Source organism: Mytilus edulis, chromosome 12, assembly GCF_963676685.1.
Source record: "Mytilus edulis chromosome 12, xbMytEdul2.2, whole genome shotgun sequence".
In the NCBI taxonomy this organism is placed as follows: domain Eukaryota; kingdom Metazoa; phylum Mollusca; class Bivalvia; order Mytilida; family Mytilidae; genus Mytilus; species Mytilus edulis.
The window spans coordinates 2,748,573-2,770,224 of NC_092355.1; the positions used below are offsets into that span (position 1 = coordinate 2,748,573).

At 36.1% G+C, this 21,652-nt stretch overlaps 1 protein-coding gene across 1 annotated transcript; it reads right to left on the reverse strand.

The window, feature by feature from the left end:
* Positions 1–371: 371 nt before the first annotated feature.
* On the reverse strand, positions 372–21,228 carry LOC139498735 (macrophage mannose receptor 1-like). Its single transcript, XM_071287270.1, has 8 exons — positions 21,091–21,228; positions 14,387–14,454; positions 13,435–13,569; positions 11,469–11,639; positions 10,470–10,549; positions 4,272–4,365; positions 1,632–1,851; positions 372–471 (listed from the first exon to the last, which is right to left on the reverse strand). Coding segments are annotated over exons 2-8 (765 nt in total). The 5' UTR covers positions 14,451–14,454; positions 21,091–21,228; the 3' UTR covers positions 372–470.
* Between the last annotated feature and the right edge of the window lie 424 nt (positions 21,229–21,652).

The window sequence follows — 21,652 nt, forward strand, 5'->3', positions numbered from 1 at the left end:
AAGTTCGAATTGTTAATGGAAAGAACATCATCAATACATCTGAAACAAAACATGCCTGATGGTATCCTAAATTAAATAATGTATAGCGTATGCTACCATTTTCATGTTGAAAGGAATTATGGGTTATTTCTTTTAGGCGACTTTTCAATGTCACATGGGGAATGGTGGTAAACAGGGTTGAAAAATCAAAGGAGCTGAAAAACCTTATTTCAGAAAAATACCGAGTTCTAAAATAATTCAGAAGTACTTTAGAAAAAACCGACAGTCATCCCAAAAATGGACAGCAATGGTAAATTTCGTCAAGCAGTAAACAAGATATAAGACTGTAGCAAAATGTCTGTAGGTAGCAAATATACAGTAATAATACAACGTTGTCTTTGGGAATTGTTTTATTAAATCTTGTTATAATGACCAAATGCATGTTCGAAAAAGCTTTTTGTATGTGTCCCAATCAACGACTTCTTCTGTTATCTACAAAAGACAAAATGGAAACTTACATCTGAGCACTTTTAGAACATATTTCATAAAATTGAGAATGGAAATGAGGAATGTGTCAAAGAGACAACAACCCGACCATAGAGCAGACAACAGCAGAAGGTCACCAGCAGGTCTTCAATTCAGCGAGAAATTCCCGCACCCGGAGACGTCCTTCAGCTGGCCTCTTAACAAATAAATATACTAGATCAATGATCATGGACGTCATAGTAAACTCCAAATTTTACATGAGAAACTAAAAGTTAAAATGATACATATTTGCTCAAAACACTTTATGAATGCATAAGTATATCAATATAAACATAAATTGACAAGTTCTCTAAGGCAATGAAACAAACTTTTATATTATGTACGGAATATGAATATGTTTATCAACGACGGATAACAAGATAAAACAAGAGAACAAGAAAAAAAAACTATTATATCATGTACGGAATATAAATATGTTTATCAATGGCAAACGATGGATAACAAGAGAGAGCCGTGGTGTAGTAGTTAGTGCATCGGACTACTAACAAAAAGGTTCCTGATTCTATTCCCGTTTGGGATGAAAATTTCAGGAACTCAATTTTTGGCTCTCCCTTGACACCATTTGCGAGTATGGTCTTAAGAAACAGATGATAGTCCGTTGGAAGGGGACGATAAATGGCTGACCCTTGTTAAGGGAGAGCCATATCTCTTGCACGTTAAAGACATCCTTGTAGATTTCGAAAAAGAGTAGGCAAATGCCGCTACAAGGCAGCACTCGCACCCACAAAGTGGAAAGGGATTAATGTAAGTTGCGAAACTTGTTTCCCAATCCACTATAAATAAATATGTTTAAACTAACAAGATAAAATAAGAGAACAAGAAAGAAAAAGAAAACAGAAAATAATTTCACGGTATCATTGTTAATTAAAATCATGCTTTTTGTTAAGACATTTGCGATTTTGTCCTATGTTTATCTTATGACATCTGTACTACTAAAGTAAAGAGGTCCAATTTGCTAGCCAGCATGACGTTATCATGAAAAATCAAAAGATTCTACTATATTTGGTAATTCATGTTAAAAATTTAATCATTACAAGCCCTTGCAGAAAGCTAAACGGTTAAAGGATTTACATGTATCTTATTTCAAAAAGATAATGAATACTTACCAGATTTCACAAAGTGGACTATGTACTTCCGTACATGATTCATCACTCCATTGAAATGAATTCTTATTATGTGCTAGAACACAGTCGGAATCTACACCAGTTTTAGTATCCGGTTGAAGTGGATGACCCTGATACCAGTCAGTAAAAGTTAGTTGTTGACTTGAAGTCCACTGAAATGATCCTTCAGTCTCAACATCCGATAGGCCTATCCACCTAGGTTCTAAACATAAGTAGAACATAAGTTGATACATATCTACATCCTGAGAAATACGGAAACATGATGGAACATTAAAGGAATTCGCTTTTCAGTTTCAAAATAATTGACGTTTTAAAACACTGGTTTATATTGATAGGGGATTAATAAAGGAATCAAAAGTGCCAACAAAAATATATATGTTTTTCGAGATAATAGCTATATAGATTTAATTCTTTCTTGACCATTCATAGCCTTATCATTGACATGTTGTCTTGTGTAACAACAATCTAAGTCAGTAGGTGTACCAGGGAATCCCTTGTGTAACAACAATCTAAGTCAGTAGGTGTACTGGGGAATCCCTTGTGTAACAACAATCTAAGTCAGTATTGTTGTTACACAAGGGATTCCCCGGTACACCTACTGACTTAGATTGTTGTCAGTAGGTGTACCACGGAATCCCTTGTGTAACCACAATCTAAGTTAGTAGGTGTACCGGGGAATCCCTGCTGTAACATCAATCTAAGTCAGTAGGTGTGTCAAGGAATCCCTTGTGTAACAACAATCTGACTCAGTAGATGTACCAGGGAATATTTTGTGTAACAACAATCTAAGTCAGTAGGTGTACCAGGAATCCCTTGTGTAACATCAATCTAAGTCAGTAGGTGTACCAAGGATTCCCTGCTGTAACATCAATCTAAGTCAATAGGTGTTACAAGGAATATTTCGTGTAACAACAATCTGAGTCAGTAGGTATACCAGGGAATATTTTGTGTAACATTAATCTAAGTTATTAGGTGTACCGGGGAATCCCTGCTGTAACATCAATTTAAGCCAGTAGGTGTACAAGGAAATCCATTGTGTAACAACAATCTTAATCAGTAGGTGTACCAGGGAATTCCTTGTTTAACAGCAATGTTAGTCAGTATGTGTACCGGGGAATCCCTTGTGTAACAATAATCTTAGTCAGTAGGTGTACCAGGGAATACCTGCTGTAACATCAATCTAAATTAGTAGGTGTACCAAGGAATCCCTTGTGTAACAACACTCTAAGTCAGCAGGTGTACCAGGGAATCCCTTGTGTAACATTAATATAACTTAGTAGGTGTACCGGGGAATCCCTGCTGTAAAAAGAATCTAAGTCAGTAGGTGTATCAAGGAATCCCTTGTGTAACAACAATCTCAGTCAGTAGGTGTACAAGGAAATCCCTTGTGTAACAACAATATAAGTCAGTAGGTGTACCAGGGAATCCCTGCTGTTACATCAATCTAAGTCAGTAGGTGTACCAAGGGATCCCTTGTGTAACACTTATGAAAACAACAATCTGAGTATGCAGGTGTACCAGGGAATTTTTTTGTGTAATAACAATCTAAGTAAGTAGGTGTACCAGGGAATACCTTGTTTAACAACAATCTAAATCAGCAGGTGTACCATGGAATTCCTTGTGTAACAACAATCTAGGTCAGTATGTGTACCAGAAAATACCTTGTTCAACAACAATCTAAATCAGCATATGTACCATTGGATCCCTTGTGTAACAACAATCTAAGTCAGTATGTGTACCAGGGAATCCCTTGTGTAAGAACAATCTAAGTCAGTAGGTGTACCAGGGAATTCCTTGTGTAACAACAATCCAAGTTAGTAGGTGTACCGGGGAATCCCTTGTGTAACATTTATCTAAGTTAGTAGGTGTACCAGGAAATCCCTGCTGTAACATCAATCTAAGTCAGTAGGTGTACCAAGGAAGCACTTGTGTAACAACAATCTGAGTCAGTAGGTATGCCAGGGAATATTTTGTGTAACAACAATCTAAGTCAGTAAGTGTACCAGGAAATCTCTTGTGTAACAACAATGTAAGTCAGTAGGTGTACCAGGGAATTCCTTGTGTAACAACAATCTAAGTTAGTAGGTGTACCGGGGAATCCCTTGTGTAACATTTATCTAAGTTAGTAGGTGTACCAGGAAATCCCTGCTGTAACATCAATCTAAGTCAGTAGGTGTACCAAGGAAGCCCTTGTGTAACAACAATCTGAGTCAGTAGGTATGCCAGGGAATATTTTGTGTAACAACAATCTAAGTCAGTAAGTGTACCAGGAAATCTCTTGTGTAACAACAATTTAAGTCAGTAGGTGTACCAGGGAATCCCTTGTTTAACAACAATCTAAGTCAGTATTTGTACCAGGAAATCCCTTGTGTAACAACAATCTTAGTTAGTAGGTGTATTGGGGAATCCCTACTATAACATCAATCTAAGTCAGTAAGTGTACAAAGGAATCCCTTGTGTAACAGCAATCTGAGTCAGTAGGTGTACTAGGAAATCTATATGAGGAGGTTGTCCCATCTACATGTACAATGATGGATTGCCAAACAATGCTTAGAACCGAAATACTAAATTTATAAAACAAAATCTTCGTTTGATCGCTTCAAATGTTAAAAGAATTATTACCTGGAAAGATCGTTTGAAGTACATATTGTAGATACTTGTTTTCTTCTTCAGTTTCAATGGTTACTAGATGCCCACCTTGACCTTTACAGTAATCCTTAAAGAGAAACGGTTTAACTCAACAAACAGACGTTTTAAAACAAAACTCGTAGTAAACATATCCATATATATATTATGCTTCAAAAAAGCGTTTATACATTCTAACGTTGAAACCGTCAAACTGTTTTTGGCATTTGTTAATGATTTTTGTCTACCAACATTTATACATGAATACAGTGTTATTTCCCTCACATTTTCAAAATAGACCCCTCATATTGTGTGAATATTTGATACTCGATGGAAATAAAGAAACCCAAAGCTAATCAACATTATGAATGTTGTATGCTCCTTTCGTCTTTTCCAAATTAATTATCTTGTTAATCAGTATGAAAGAGAAAGATATTGTTTCAATTCGAAACTAAACTATTTTTTCATTTTAATTTGAGCATGAATTTGATGAATAATTTTGACCAATTGATTTATGGCACACCACTGAGATTAACGGCCGACTGATGTATGGCACACCACTGCGATTAACGACCGATTGATGTATGGCACACCGCTGAGATTGACGACTGATTGATGTAGGGCACACCACTGAGATTAACGACCGATTGATGTATGGCATACCACTGAGATTAACGACCGATTGATGTATGGCACACCACTGAGATTAACAACCGACTGATGTATGGCACACCGCTGAGATTAACGACCGAATGATGAATGGCACACCACTGAGATTAACGACCGATTGATGTATGGCACACCACTGAGATTAACGACCGATTAATGTATGGCACACCACTGAGATTAACGACCGATTGATGTATGGCACACCACTGAGATTAACGACCGATTGATGTATGGCACACCACTGAGATTAACGACCGATTGATGTATGGCACACCGCTGAGATTAACGACTGATTGATGTATGGCACACCACTGAGATTAACGACCGATTGATGTATGGCACACCACTGAGATTAACGACCGATTGATGTATGGCACACCACTGAGATTAACGACCGATTGATGTATGGCACACCACTGAGATTAACGACCGACTGATGTATGGCACACCACTGAGATTAACGACCGACTGATGTATGGCACACCACTGAGATTAACGACCGATTGATGTATGGCACACCACTGAGATTAACGACCGATTGATGTATGGCACACCACTGAGATTAACGACCGACTGATGTATGGCACACCGCTGAGATTAACGACCGACTGATGTATGGCACACCGCTGAGATTAACGACCGACTGATGTATGGCACACCACTGAGATTAACGACATATTGATGTATGGCACACCACTGAGATTAACGACAGATTGATGTATGGCACACCACTGAGATTAACGACCGATTGATGTATGGCACACCACTGAGATTAACGACCGATTGATGTATGGCACACCACTGAGATTAACGACCGATTGATGTATGGCACACCACTGAGATTAACGACCGATTGATGTATGGCACACCGCTGAGATTAACGACTGATTGATGTATGGCACACCACTGAGATTAACGACCGACTGATGTATGGCACACCGCTGAGATTAACGACCGATTGATGTATGGCACACCACTGAGATTAACGACTGATTGATGTAGGGCATACCACTGAGATTAACGACCGACTGATGTATGGCACACCACTGAGATTAACGACCGATTGATGTATGGCACACCACTGAGATTAACGACCGATTGATGTATGGCACACCACTGAGATTAACGACCGACTGATGTATGGCACACCACTGAGATTAACGACCGACTGATGTATGGCACACCGCTGAGATTAACGACCGACTGATGTATGGCACACCACTGAGATTAACGACATATTGATGTATGGCACACCACTGAGATTAACGACAGATTGATGTATGGCACACCACTGCGATTAACGACCGATTGATGTATGGCACACCACTGAGATTAACGACCGATTGATGTATGGCATACCACTGAGATTAACGACCGATTGATGTATGGCACACCACTGAGATTGACGACCGATTGATGTATGGCACACCACTGAGATTAACGACCGACTGATGTTTGACACATCACTGAGATTAACGACATATTGATGTATGACACACCACTGAGATTAACGACCGATTGATGTATGGCACACCACTGAGATTAACGACCGACTGATGTATGGCACACCACTGAGATTAACGACTGATTGATGTATGGCACACCACTGAGATTAACGACCGATTGATGTATGGCACACCACTGAGATTAACGGCCGATTGATGTATGGCACACCACTGAGATTAACGACCGATTGATGTATGGCACACCACTGAGATTAACGGCCGATTGATGTATGACACACCACTGAGATTAACGACCAATTGATTTATGGCACACCACTGAGATTAACGGCCGATTGATGTATGGCAGACCTCTGAGATTAACGGCCGATTGATGTATGGCACACCACTGAGATTAACGTCATATTGATGTATGGCACACCACTGAGATTAACGGCCGAATGATGTATGGCACACCACTGAGATTAACGACCGATTGATATATGACACACCACTGAGATTAATGACCGATTGATGTATGGCACACCACTGAGATTAACGGCCGATTGATGTATGACACACCACTGAGATTAACGGCCGATTGATGTATGGCACACCACTGAGATTAACGACCAATTGATTTATGGCACACCACTGAGATTAACGACATATTGATGTATGGCGCACCACTGAGATTAACGACCGATTGATGCATGACACACCACTGAGATTAACGACCGATTGATGTATGACACACCACTGAGATTAACGACCAATTGATGTATGGCACACCACTGAGATTAACGGCCGATTGATGTATGACACACCACTGAGATTAACGACCAATTGATTTATGGCACACCACTGAGATTGACGACCGATTGATGTATGGCACACCGCTGAGATTAACGTCATATTGATGTATGACACACCACTGAGATTAACGACCGATTGATGTATGGCAGACCACTGAGATTAACGACCAATAGATGTATGGCACACCACTGAGATTAACGACCGATTGATGTATGGCACATCACTGAGATTAACGACCGAGTGATGTATGGCACACCACTGAGATTAACGACCGAGTGATGTATGGCAGACCACTGAGATTAACGACCGACTGATGTATGACACATCACTGAGATTAACGACATATTGATGTATGACACACCACTGAGATTAACGACCGATTGATGTATGGCACACCACTGAGATTAACGACCGACTGATGTATGGCACACCACTGAGATTAACGACTGATTGATGTATGGCACACCACTGAGATTAACGACCGATTGATGTATGGCACACCACTGAGATTAACGGCCGATTGATGTATGGCACACCACTGAGATTAACGACCGATTGATGTATGGCACACCACTGAGATTAACGGCCGATTGATGTATGACACACCACTGAGATTAACGACCAATTGATTTATGGCACACCACTGAGATTAACGGCCGATTGATGTATGGCAGACCTCTGAGATTAACGGCCGATTGATGTATGGCACACCACTGAGATTAACGTCATATTGATGTATGGCACACCACTGAGATTAACGGCCGAATGATGTATGGCACACCACTGAGATTAACGACCGATTGATATATGACACACCACTGAGATTAATGACCGATTGATGTATGGCACACCACTGAGATTAACGGCCGATTGATGTATGACACACCACTGAGATTAACGGCCGATTGATGTATGGCACACCACTGAGATTAACGACCAATTGATTTATGGCACACCACTGAGATTAACGACATATTGATGTATGGCGCACCACTGAGATTAACGACCGATTGATGCATGACACACCACTGAGATTAACGACCGATTGATGTATGACACACCACTGAGATTAACGACCAATTGATGTATGGCACACCACTGAGATTAACGGCCGATTGATGTATGACACACCACTGAGATTAACGACCAATTGATTTATGGCACACCACTGAGATTGACGACCGATTGATGTATGGCACACCGCTGAGATTAACGTCATATTGATGTATGACACACCACTGAGATTAACGACCGATTGATGTATGGCAGACCACTGAGATTAACGACCAATAGATGTATGGCACACCACTGAGATTAACGACCGATTGATGTATGGCACATCACTGAGATTAACGACCGAGTGATGTATGGCACACCACTGAGATTAACGACCGAGTGATGTATGGCAGACCACTGAGATTAACGACCGACTGATGTATGACACATCACTGAGATTAACGACATATTGATGTATGACACACCACTGAGATTAACGACCGATTGATGTATGGCACACCACTGAGATTAACGACCGACTGATGTATGGCACACCACTGAGATTAACGACTGATTGATGTATGGCACACCACTGAGATTAACGACCGATTGATGTATGGCACACCACTGAGATTAACGGCCGATTGATGTATGGCACACCACTGAGATTAACGACCGATTGATGTATGGCACACCACTGAGATTAACGGCCGATTGATGTATGACACACCACTGAGATTAACGACCAATTGATTTATGGCACACCACTGAGATTAACGGCCGATTGATGTATGGCAGACCTCTGAGATTAACGGCCGATTGATGTATGGCACACCACTGAGATTAACGTCATATTGATGTATGGCACACCACTGAGATTAACGGCCGAATGATGTATGGCACACCACTGAGATTAACGACCGATTGATATATGACACACCACTGAGATTAATGACCGATTGATGTATGGCACACCACTGAGATTAACGGCCGATTGATGTATGACACACCACTGAGATTAACGGCCGATTGATGTATGGCACACCACTGAGATTAACGACCAATTGATTTATGGCACACCACTGAGATTAACGACATATTGATGTATGGCGCACCACTGAGATTAACGACCGATTGATGCATGACACACCACTGAGATTAACGACCGATTGATGTATGACACACCACTAAGATTAACGACCAATTGATGTATGGCACACCACTGAGATTAACGGCCGATTGATGTATGACACACCACTGAGATTAACGACCAATTGATTTATGGCACACCACTGAGATTGACGACCGATTGATGTATGGCACACCGCTGAGATTAACGTCATATTGATGTATGACACACCACTGAGATTAACGACCGATTGATGTATGGCAGACCACTGAGATTAACGACCAATAGATGTATGGCACACCACTGAGATTAACGACCGATTGATGTATGGCACATCACTGAGATTAACGACCGAGTGATGTATGGCACACCACTGAGATTAACGACCGAGTGATGTATGGCAGACCACTGAGATTAACGACCGACTGATGTATGACACATCACTGAGATTAACGACCGAGTGATGTATGGCACACCACTGAGATTAACGACCGATTGATGTATGGCACACCACTGAGATTAACGGCCGATTGATGTATGGCACACCACTGAGATTAACGACCGATTGATGTATGACACACCACTGAGATTAACGACCGACTGATGTATGACACACCGCTGAGATTAACGACCGATTGATGTATGGCACACCACTGAGATTAACGACCGATTGATGTATGGCACATCACTGAGATTAACGACCGATTGATGTATGACACACCACTGAGATTAACGACCGACTGATGTATAACACACCACTGAGATTAACGACCGAGTGATGTATGGCACACCACTGAGATTAACGACCGATTGATGTATGGCACATCACTGAGATTAACGACCGACTGATGTATGGCACACCGCTGAGATTAACGACCGATTGATGTATGGCACACCACTGAGATTAACGACCAATTGATGTATGGCACACCACTGAGATTAACGACCAATTGATTGATGGCACACCACTGAGATTAACGACCGATTGATGTATGACACACCACTTAGATTAACGACAGATTGATGTATGACACACCACTGAGATTGACGACCGAATGATGTATGGCACTGTTTCAGTGTATAGCTCTTAAATTATAAACAGATAAATCATGAGAGGCATATCATCTGCATAAAGAAGTATACCTCGGCATCAAACCAGTTCACTCTTCGATCGTCGAATATATACGTTGATCCTTTAAATTGAACAGTAGTTTTTGGTCTACCTACAAAAACAAAGAGTTTTTTTCTGAGAAACATTAAAAGGTAAAAAACATTATTTTTAAATTTTTGTTTTGCATATTTTGAATGATAATTTCATTTATGTTGTGTCGCAATGTCAATAAACCCAGGCATACTTTAAAAGTCATGTTAAACAAGATAATTGTTTAAACTTCTTAATTTGTTGATTACTCTCAGTTTAATCTATATCAGTTTGCATTTGGGTTATTATTGATAGAAAATTGATTCAGATTTTACAGTTATTTTGAACGATGATGGGTTCTCAACAAAATATCCTACAAAAGAAAACGGTATATGTACTTCTTTGAGGGGTATTTATTTTCATCGAGTTCGTTGTAGTTTAAATTCGCGAAAAAAAGAAATTAGCTGGTATCTTATTATAATTATCAAGAAGCAAAGACATTTTAGAATATTTTTATCAATTTCTGTAAACAGGTCATAGTCACAATTTAACAAACTGTTGAGCAGCCACTTCACATTTTTTGCCACTTCTGGTTCAATAGGTATAAAAGATACCAGGCTTATAATTGAATTCCAATCTGAATATTTGAGGTCGAAGTTAATGCAGGATTTGTCATAAAGGTTAACTTCCTTAACGTTACTCTTAAGGTAATAAAATTAACAGACCTAATTATCATTTACTAGTTATCACAATTGTGGTTGTAGGTTCAGTCATAGCAGTCATTAAACCTTGCTCAAGTGAATTGTGATAGAAATAGTAGTTTGACAACCTTAGGTTAATACATCTCAGTTAATGAAATCCGTACCATAAAATATTGAAATGTATTAATATTACAACCCTACGTATATGCATCATAGTTAATGATGTTCGTACCATACAATATTGAAATGTAGTAATATTACAATCCTAAGTATATACATCTCAGTAAATGAGGTCCGTACCAAAACATATTGGAATGTAGTCACTCCATCCATCTCCAGTGCACGTGATTGACTTGCCTCGTGGACGTAAATTATACCCAGTGTCGCATATAAAAGTTGCAGTAGAACCAATAGATGTGCCAGTTTTGGTTACTTTTCCATTTGGAATCTGTTGAATGTCTTCACATTGAACTGCAATATGTATTTTAAAGTTATCTGTAGATAAACAATTTAACAGTTCACGGTCATGCCCGTTTCTCTTGTATAATGTATGCAAATCATCCATTCCTCAATTCATTCTCAATTTTATACATATCGCTGGTTGATAGTTGTCTTTTTTTGGCAGTTACACCACATCGTCTTATTTGTATGTTGAACAATACATTTTACGACATGATTTACATATAAATAAAGGCAACAGTAGTATACCGCTCTTCGAAACTCTAGATCGATAGAAAACACAAATCCGGATTACAAACTAACACCGAGCGAAACTCATCAAATACAAAAGGAGAACAACGACACAACAATAGAATGTTACACACACAGAAACGAACTAATGGTGGTTTACTTTTTAAATTGTTATTTGTATGGAGAGTTGTCTCATTGGCACTCACACCACATCTTCCTATATCTAAGCATTAGACCAAATCAGATAAGAATCACAAATATAACATCAAAACTGAATACTTGAATTTGGGATAAAAAAATGCCGTGACACGTCTTATAGTAATGTGAATTCACGCTCAAATATAAGAGGAAGCAAACGACACAACAGAAACACAACGTGACGTTAAAATGTAAAACACACAGAAACGAACTATAATATAACAATGGCCATATTCCTGACTTGGTACAGGACATTTTTTCTTATAAGGTAGATTGATGGTAAACTGCATTCTTGAATTTTACAATCTTTGCTCTAATCTACAATTTGGAGACAGATTGGCAATGTATAGGTAGGACAGTTTATCGATAGAAAGAAAACTTGGTGATTTATTGTATTTTTCAAAATGTTTAAAGCAGTACAACATATTTGTGTTTTAGAGTAAATTTTCCAACTTGGCCATTTAAGGGGAAGGATTTTTTTAAGGCTAAAAGTTATACTAGACTAAATTTTTAACTTAATTGTTTTATCGGTGACACCATTTTTTATTTTTCATTTTCTCAAAACTTATAATAAAACCTTTTTTTCTCACATTTCATATAAAATATAATCTCATAGATTTCTTTTTATGCACAAATATGTGTTTTTTTCATGAACAATTGAAATATATTTTGGCAATTTCGTTCGACCCGCAGCTTGAAAAAAAAGACCTATACTTTTTATTTAAGTTTTGGAAAGAATAAAAAACAATTATCTATGAAAATATACCTATGATCTACCTCAAAATAATTTCTATGAAAAGTATTCAGTACAAACATGTAGTGTAGTTTCTTAGAAATACTAAGTGCGAAAGTAGCAAAAGGGATTTGTCTCCATTTATAACAACTTAGTGACGTTCGAATCCAAATTAGGATAGGCCTGTGATCTCACAAAACCAGTTTAACCCGCCACTTTTTTCTTCTGTCCTAAGACCGAATTATCTGGCCTTTGTTATTCTTGTATGTTTTTTTTTAAATTTTAATTAATTTATATTTTTTGTAGATAAGTGTGACGTCCATTTTAAGTGAAATAGTACATATGGTAAGGGGCTAGCTTGAGTACGCCTCTTGGTGTCGAATTTTCTTGCTGTGTTGAAGACCCATTGGTGTCAGTCGGCTGTTATCTGTTGTTTTGAAGGATTGTTGTCTCTTTGACACCATGCTCATTTCAATTCTCAATTTAAGTGATACATTGATACGATATACAGCATCAAACCACTACATTACCGCTAAATTATAGGATCATGTCTTGGGACAGGCATACAGAGAATAAAGCGGTGAAACCTTGTAGAAGGCTATCTTCCTCCCCTTTCAACTTTAAGATGTTTAAAAGTATACTTACAAGAAAAAACACAACACGGTCTTTTTCTACAGCACTTGCCCTTTTCTACCCATCCTGGACCAAACATTTCATTACAATTCACATTTCTGTTTATTCCGCATCTTCCTTTCGATTCCCTACATTCCCGAGTGAGTTCTTAAATGTACATATACAATGTATTATGTTTAAAAGCAACAGTAGTTTACCGCTGTTCAATAGACACAATTCGATTAAGGAACAAAGAACAGATCCAGGTAACAACTGAAACCGAGAGAAACACATCAGTTATAAGAAGAAAACTACGGATTGACAGAATCACTGAACTGCATTGAAAGCAAAGCCAACATTTCCATTTTTTTTTTAAGAATCATAAAAACAAAATCCTCTAGAAACATCAATTGACCTTCTGATGCAATATTACTTCATATCGACGCTTGAAAGTCGAAGCTCGGTCTCTGAGGACTAATACGATATCATTGTCCTTGAAAATCGAAAGATGAACATAATATATATAAATTGATTAAAACGTTATAGAATTGATGTTCATTTTGATTTGTATCACAAAATAATTACACATCTTCCTAAAATAATTGTTAAATCTAATTAGTCTATAGATGTACAAAATAACTGAAGAAAGCATTTTTTTCATTATTTTAAAAGAAACCTTTTCTCTCTATACGTATCGCTCCCAAAACGTGCAGACATTAGTAAACAATCTTTCAGTCACTCCACTTATACATAATACACTATGTGTGTTAATGTTAATAAGAAGACTTCAATTGCTGGTATCTTCTACAGTGTAAATTTGTCGAATATTTTGTTAGTGAACCAGAACAGTCGTTTCACAAATGTATGGATGGCCATCTTATTAGCTATGAATGGAAGCTAGGACTTAAGTCGATACCTTATTGAAATCTGTTGTCCGAAATTAGGCATAGAGCATATATATGTTACATCTATCGTTAAAACTTACGTCGTGCATTCGATACATGGTATATGCTGAAGGCAACAACAATCACATAAAAAACGTTCACCATGGTCCTGAAACATTGGCATTGTTCATATAAATAATCGATCTTAAAAAAATATTCATTTAATAATGTTTTGTTTATTGCAGAATATATCTTCAGATTGGTGTGGTCCTAACATGTGCAAAAATTAGCTTGAAGCAGACTTGTTGACTGCTTTCTAATTTATCATGAAAAACTTCAAGTAGAAAATCAACTTCGTCGTTGATAGACCAAACATATAGTCTGCATTTTATTACTGCTGCAGACAGGTCTCCTCCATACTAGACCTATGAATATGTCTGTTTTTGATCAGACCTGATGCCAGATTTGCCCAAGACCAAACCTGTGACCAGGAATGTTCCTGACCAGACCCGAAGACAGGTCTGCCAATGAGAGATTACCGTCTTAAAGACTTGGCATATCAGACCTGAGTTTTTGATATGGAAACAATAATCGGATTTGTTTTTCCAGTATAGCAAATTTCCTTACTCGTTTAACTCTATAGATATTATACAAACCAAAAAGATTATTTTTTCGTTTCATATTCTTATCTATAACACTAAAATAACGAGGTCCAGTTTGTCAGCCGTCATGAGGTATAAACGACAAGTCAACGAATTCAACTTTATATATAGCTAACATAGGACAATGGGTTAGATTAAAAATTACACCACTGCAGACCCTTTTGTTTTCCACATAATTAATATTGCCAATAATTAACAAGTTCCGGGTCGAATCCGATACCGATACCAATAGTATATTTACCTGTTACCTATTATCTTATCTGTGCGTTCCGCATCTTACAGGCGCACCAACAAACGGTGTATTTAGGGTTTTGCTATATACACGGTTCATTATCACAGGGTTGACAATACTAAATTCAATCATTGTAAAATTGTTTCCTATTGTAGTATTTTAGTCAGTAAGACTTTCTGAGATAACAATACGAATACTAAAAATCTAAACTTAAAATAAGGCGTATAGGTACAGTTTTCAATTTGTTAGCAGGCATGACGTAAAACAGCGATCAAAGAATAGAACTTTATTTTTATAACTAATATAGGACAATGCTGTTGATTAAAAACATACTCCATTCCAGGACCTTTTGTTTTCCAAATAATTAATATTACAAATAATTGATAAGTTCCAGGCCGACGGATTCACACAGATAGAGTTTGAAAGCAAAGAAAACTGTGTATCTTAATATAATCGGCATGAATTTATCGGATGACAATTCCAATACTAAAATAAGGCTTACGCATATTTTTTTATACTTTAATTCAGTCACTGACCCGCGATATCACGGTTGTGTTCTAGTATATATTAAAGAATAATAGTGCATCGGTTACAAGCATATTTCAAAAGAATTGTGCACATCCTGCTACATTCATGCACTTTGACATAGACCTTACTATCTTAATTCAGATAGGGATGCATTTGAAAAACATGTCCCACTTACGATAAAATCCAAAATGGCTGACATTATACTAAAATCAGCCCAATATCGAAGGCTAGAATATGAAAAGGTGTTATTATCATGCTACTATCATAATATGTGGTCAAAACCTTTGTAATGTACTACTTTTGGATACATTATATAGATGAGATTACTTCAAAAATCCTACTTCCGATAAAATTCAACATGGCGGACATTGTACTAAAATAAGTTTATTTTTTAGGGAGGGTTATTGAAATGTGTTTTAACGTATTGCTACTATTATCATATTGTGCAGGAAACTTTTGTTGGAGCTTCTACATGTAATTGATACAATTTATAGGACAAGTTTTTCAAACCCCTATATCCAAAAATATACAATAAGCGGACATAGAAATATATTTTTTTTAAATTTTAATATTCAACTTTTTTTAGCGTGTCATTAAAAGGCTTAAAGTTATCCTCAAAACCCCTTTTCGTAGTATGTTGTAAATGTTTCAATACAAAGAAACACTTCTAGTAAAAAAAAAACAATATGGCGTAAATTACAACGATGAGTCCTCGATCTATATCCTAGTTTTGGATAGATTGATTAACCAAAATGTATCACTTAATTACAAAAAACATTTAAGTTACTACAATATGCCACAAAATACACGTTTACAACAGTCACCACAAGAGGCACACAAAGCAATGCACGGGAGACCCGATTTTCCACAATTATAGTTATCAGGATTATAATTTAGTGCACCAAACGCACGTTTCGTCAATTTAAGACTCATCAGTGACGCTCTGATCAAAATAGCATTGACGACCCACAATTCTAAAAAGTTGTGCCAAATACAGCTAAGGTAATTTACTCCTGGGATAAGATTTTAAAAGTTTTTCGAAGAATTCAAAGTTTTGTAACAGGACATTTTTAAAAATGGCAGTGGCATCGACCCAGTGGTGTAAATAATTATCAAAGGTACAAGGATTATAATTTATTACGCGAGACGTGCGTTTCGTCTACATAAGACTCGTCATTGACGCTCAGATCAAAATAGTTATAAGGCCAAACAAGTACAAAGCTAAAGAGCATTGAGGACCAGATTAAAAAGAAATTTTGTAATTTTGTGTGGCGTCATATTTAATGTTTATGATAAATTAGGTTTGAGAAGATGTGTTATGAGTGCAAATGATTCAACTTTCCAGGCAAATCACAATTGGAAAAAAGGAAACTACTATAGTTTAAAGTATGGCCTTAAACACGGAGCCTCAAAATGAACAAAAAATTCTGTCGTGTCCGTTCTCCAACCTCATTCATATCTTATAAAACTTACACACAATGCTTAGAATCACAATAGTCTTCAATGCATGAATCCTGCATTTGTATGTATAAATTGACTCATGAATATTAACAAGCGTGACATATGTTCCCAATAGATATATTCTACATTTTTTAAAACACCCTTTTTACTTCTTTGAATTTTAATTCTAAAATAAGTAATTTGCATAGTTTTTTCTCAATCTCAATGCATTTTTGTAATAGACAATGATACTTTCAGTTATATGTGACTAGTAAATCAAAGTATATCACTGAATTGAGCTCTCTATTTAATTATAGTTTTAAGGTCCTTTTGATTGAGTTCATGTTATTGTTTTGCTTATATCTTCAGTATGATTTTTTATGATTTAAAAACCAGATCAGCCATATCTGCTTTTACATAAAATAAAATGAACATTTCACAAGTGCAATAAATCTTCATGACGTCATCAACTACAACATCTTAGTTTAAACCAATTTTTACTTTCAAATATGATATTGGTATACAATAAAAGGGTTATTGCATGAATATAAGGGAATATTGTCCCTCGTAGAACATATATTGCACTCGCAGGCTCGTGCAATATAAAATTCTACTCGGGACGATATTCTCCAATATTCATGCAATAACCCTATATTATTACATTCTTATTCAACACAAACAAAAGTTTAAGCACTATTCTACTTACAATGTTTGAATATAAAAGTTCTTATAAAAAAAATTCCTTGGCCTTTGGAATAACTAGTTTTCAATACCATTGCAGTATTCTTTATCAAAACAAGAGAAATAGGTAATTATAAACAATGCGAACATCATTTCAGTATATATTCACCGATATTCTTTTATTTTTTACGAAAAACAACCAATCTTAAGCCTTAAAAAACAAAATCAAATCCAATGGCATTCAATGATTCTATTAAAAAAAAAGAAATGGTTGCATTCTTATTCGACATAAACAAACGTTTATGCATGTCTATCCTTTTATTATTCACATTTTATACAAAATTGCTTATTTAAATGTATTTATAATAACTGATTGCAATTGACATGGCATTTTTTTCTATTAAAAAAAAATGATAAGAAATATTTGCATTTTAATGCAAAAGAGGAACGAAAGATACCAAAGGGACAGTCAAACTCATAAATCTAAAACAAACTTACAACGCCATGACTAAAAATGAAAAAGACAAACATACAACAGCACACATGACACTACATAGAAATCTAACGAATAAACAACACGAACGCATAAAAACTTTTAGTATCTCTTTCTTACAAATAAAGGCAACAGTAGTATATCGCTGTTCAAAACTCATCAATCTATGAAAAAAAAACAAAATCGGGCCCAAACTATATAGCTAAAACTGAGGGAAACGCATTAAATATTAGAGGAGAACAACGACACAACATTAAAATGTAACACACACAGCAACGGACAAAGCAGAAGACAAAATCCGATGAGGATAACCAATATAACATCAAAACCAAATACATGAATTAGGGATAGAAAAGTACCGTGACACGTCTTATAGTAATTTGAATTCACACTCAAAAATAGGAGAAAACAAACGACGCAACGGAAACACAACGTAAAAATGTTACACACACAGAAACGAACTATGATAAAACAATGACCATTTTCCTGACTTGGTACAGGACATTTTTAAAGAAAAAAAAAATGGTGGGTTGAACCTGGTTTTGTGGCATGCCAAACCTCGCACTTTGATGGCATTGTTAAATTTAACATTGAAATGACAACATAATAATACAGGACTACAATACAAATAAATAGCAGAACGTATTTGGCAAAGAAACATGAATAATAGATAACAAAAGGCATCAGGTTTAAATTCATTACGTCAAAAACGCGCCTCGTCCAAACAAGACTTACCAGTGACGCCCAGATATAAAAGTTCGAAAGTCAGAAAAAGGGGTACAAAGTAGTACAGCTCTGAGGATCAAAAGTTGAAAAAGGTTGTGCCAAATACGGCTAGGGTTTTTTGCTTGTGATACGAATAATTCAGTATATTTATGAAAAACAACCAATCCTGATGCATAAAAAATACTAAAATGAAATGGCGGTTCCTACTTTGAATCAAAATAAAGTTCTTGCATTAATATTCAACACAAACAAAATGGAAGTATTTAAAAAAAAATGTCTTCAAGATTTCGAAATTACTAGTTACCATTATTATTGCATTAGTTTTTATCAAAAGAAGAGAAATTGGTAATTCTAAACACTGCAAACAATATCTAAGTATATAACTAAAGGCAACAGTAGTATACCGCTGTTCAAACTCATAAATCCATGGACAAAAAAACAAAATCGGGGTAACAAACTAGAACTGAGGGAAACGCACCAAACATAAGAGGTAACATCTGAGTTTCTTTAACTTTTATCAAAAACAAACAATCATAAGCCATAAAAAGGATTTTAAAATATCTAGTTACCAATATCATTGCAATAGTATTTATCACAAGAAGAGAAATTGGTAATTCTAAACAATGTGAACAACATTTCATAAAATTGAGAATGGAAATGGGGAATGTGCCAAAGAGACAATAACCCGACCATTAATAAAAAAAACAAATAAAAAAAAAAAACAAACAAACAGCAGAAGGTCACCAACAGGTCTTCAATGTAGCGAGAAATTCCCGCACCCGGAGGCGTCCTGCAGCTCGCCCCTCAAAAAATATATCCTAGATAATGAACGCCATACTAATTTCAAAATTGTACACAAGAAACTAAAATAAAAATAATACAAGACTAACAAAGGCCAGAGACTCCTGACTTTGGACAGGCGCAAAAATGCGGCGGGGTTAAACATGTTTGTGAGATCTCAACCCTCCCCCTATACCTCTAGCCAATGTAGAAAAGTAAACGCATAACAATACGCACATTAAAATTCAGTCCAAGAGAAGTCCGAGTCTGATGTCAGAAGATGTAACCAAAGTAAATAAACAAAATGACAATAATACATAAATAACAACAGACTACTAGCATATCATCTGATTTTCGTTTACTTTGAAGAAAAACAAACAAACATAAGCCAAAAAAAAAAGCAAAATCAATGGCATTCAAAAATTTCCATACACTATTTAAGTTTTGATAAAAAAATCCTCTTAAGTATTTTTTATTAACTAGTAACAAATATCATAGATTTTTTTTAATCAAAAGAAGAAAAATAGAATAATTTAAACATGCAAATAAAATTTAATAGATATAGGGAGATGTGGTGTGAGTGCCAATGAGACAACTCTCCATCAAAATAACAATCAGTATTGAACCATAAATTCCCGTTGCTGTCATGAACCATAAGAAGTACAAACATTCCGGTTGCTGTCAATAATTTCTAATAAAATAAAGAAATAATGAGTATCTATTCAACAAAAACAAAAATGTATGCACATTTGTCCTTCAATTATTCACATCTTATACAACAGTACGTATCTTAATGTATTCATAATGACTAATTGCAATTGAATTTGTGATATTTCTGATAATATTTAAAACAACACTCTAAATCAATAAAAACAAACAAACAAATCACAACCCTGCCTCTTACCTGGGACAACAGTGTAACAAAACAACATAAGAACGAACCCACAAATCAGTTGAAATATTCTTAACTCATTAGATTAATACAAATAGAAAAATATCTAACAAAAACACGGGTATATCCTAATAACAAAAAGACAAAATGGACAGATCTAATGTAATTGCAGTTACTGACAGCTATTTCAACGCCATTAGATGAATACAAATAGAAAAACATCTAGCAAAAACACAGAGTGGACGGATATATCCTAAAAACAAAAAGACACAAAGTACAGATCTGAGAGTAATTGCAGTTACTGACAGCTAGTTCAAAGCCACTATTAACTTTTAAAATAAAAAATCATGCATCTAAGACTAAATGCTTACCAATATTTCTGTATATGTTGATTGAGATCAAATAGAAAGAAATGCACAACTATTGGGAGAGGACGTCACAAATGTTACTATAACGTGTGTCCGATCCTTTTAACTACTTTTGCAAATAAAATATGTTTAAACCACTAATTGGACACCCACGTTAATATTTATTGCTGCGTCAACAATATTAATTTATCTTACATATGATTTTTACTTCATTTGAATTTTAAATGTGTAAGAACAATTGATTTCTTGTCTCGAATACCGTGTGTTACACGACTGTTTGAATATACATTTGCATATTTGATGAATTTGAATTGATTTCAGACATTAACGTAGTGTCAGCTGGCAATAACTCAAGTCTTGTTTTCAATTTGTTTAAAAGGGATGGGCGTATATAAAGTACTGTAAAAGTAAGGTATATGCAGGCAATTCTGTAATATAACAATGAAAGCGACGAAATAATAGTTCACGATATTGCCAGCCTTGTCCTGGAAAAAATGTACATTGATCTACCATATTCCTTTTTGCCAGAAATTTCTTGTAGACAGGTTATAAAAGTACGCGGCGT

Coding starts and splice junctions, on each gene's coding strand:
- LOC139498735 (XM_071287270.1), bottom strand. CDS start 14,450: ATGGTGAACGTTTTTTATGTGATTGTTGTTGCCTTCAGCATATACCAT. Junction 13,570..14,386: donor CCATGTATCGAATGCACGAC/GTAAGTTTTAAC, acceptor TGTACATTTAAG/AACTCACTCGGGAATGTAGG. Junction 4,366..10,469: donor TGAACTGGTTTGATGCCGAG/GTATACTTCTTT, acceptor TTTCTCTTTAAG/GATTACTGTAAAGGTCAAGG.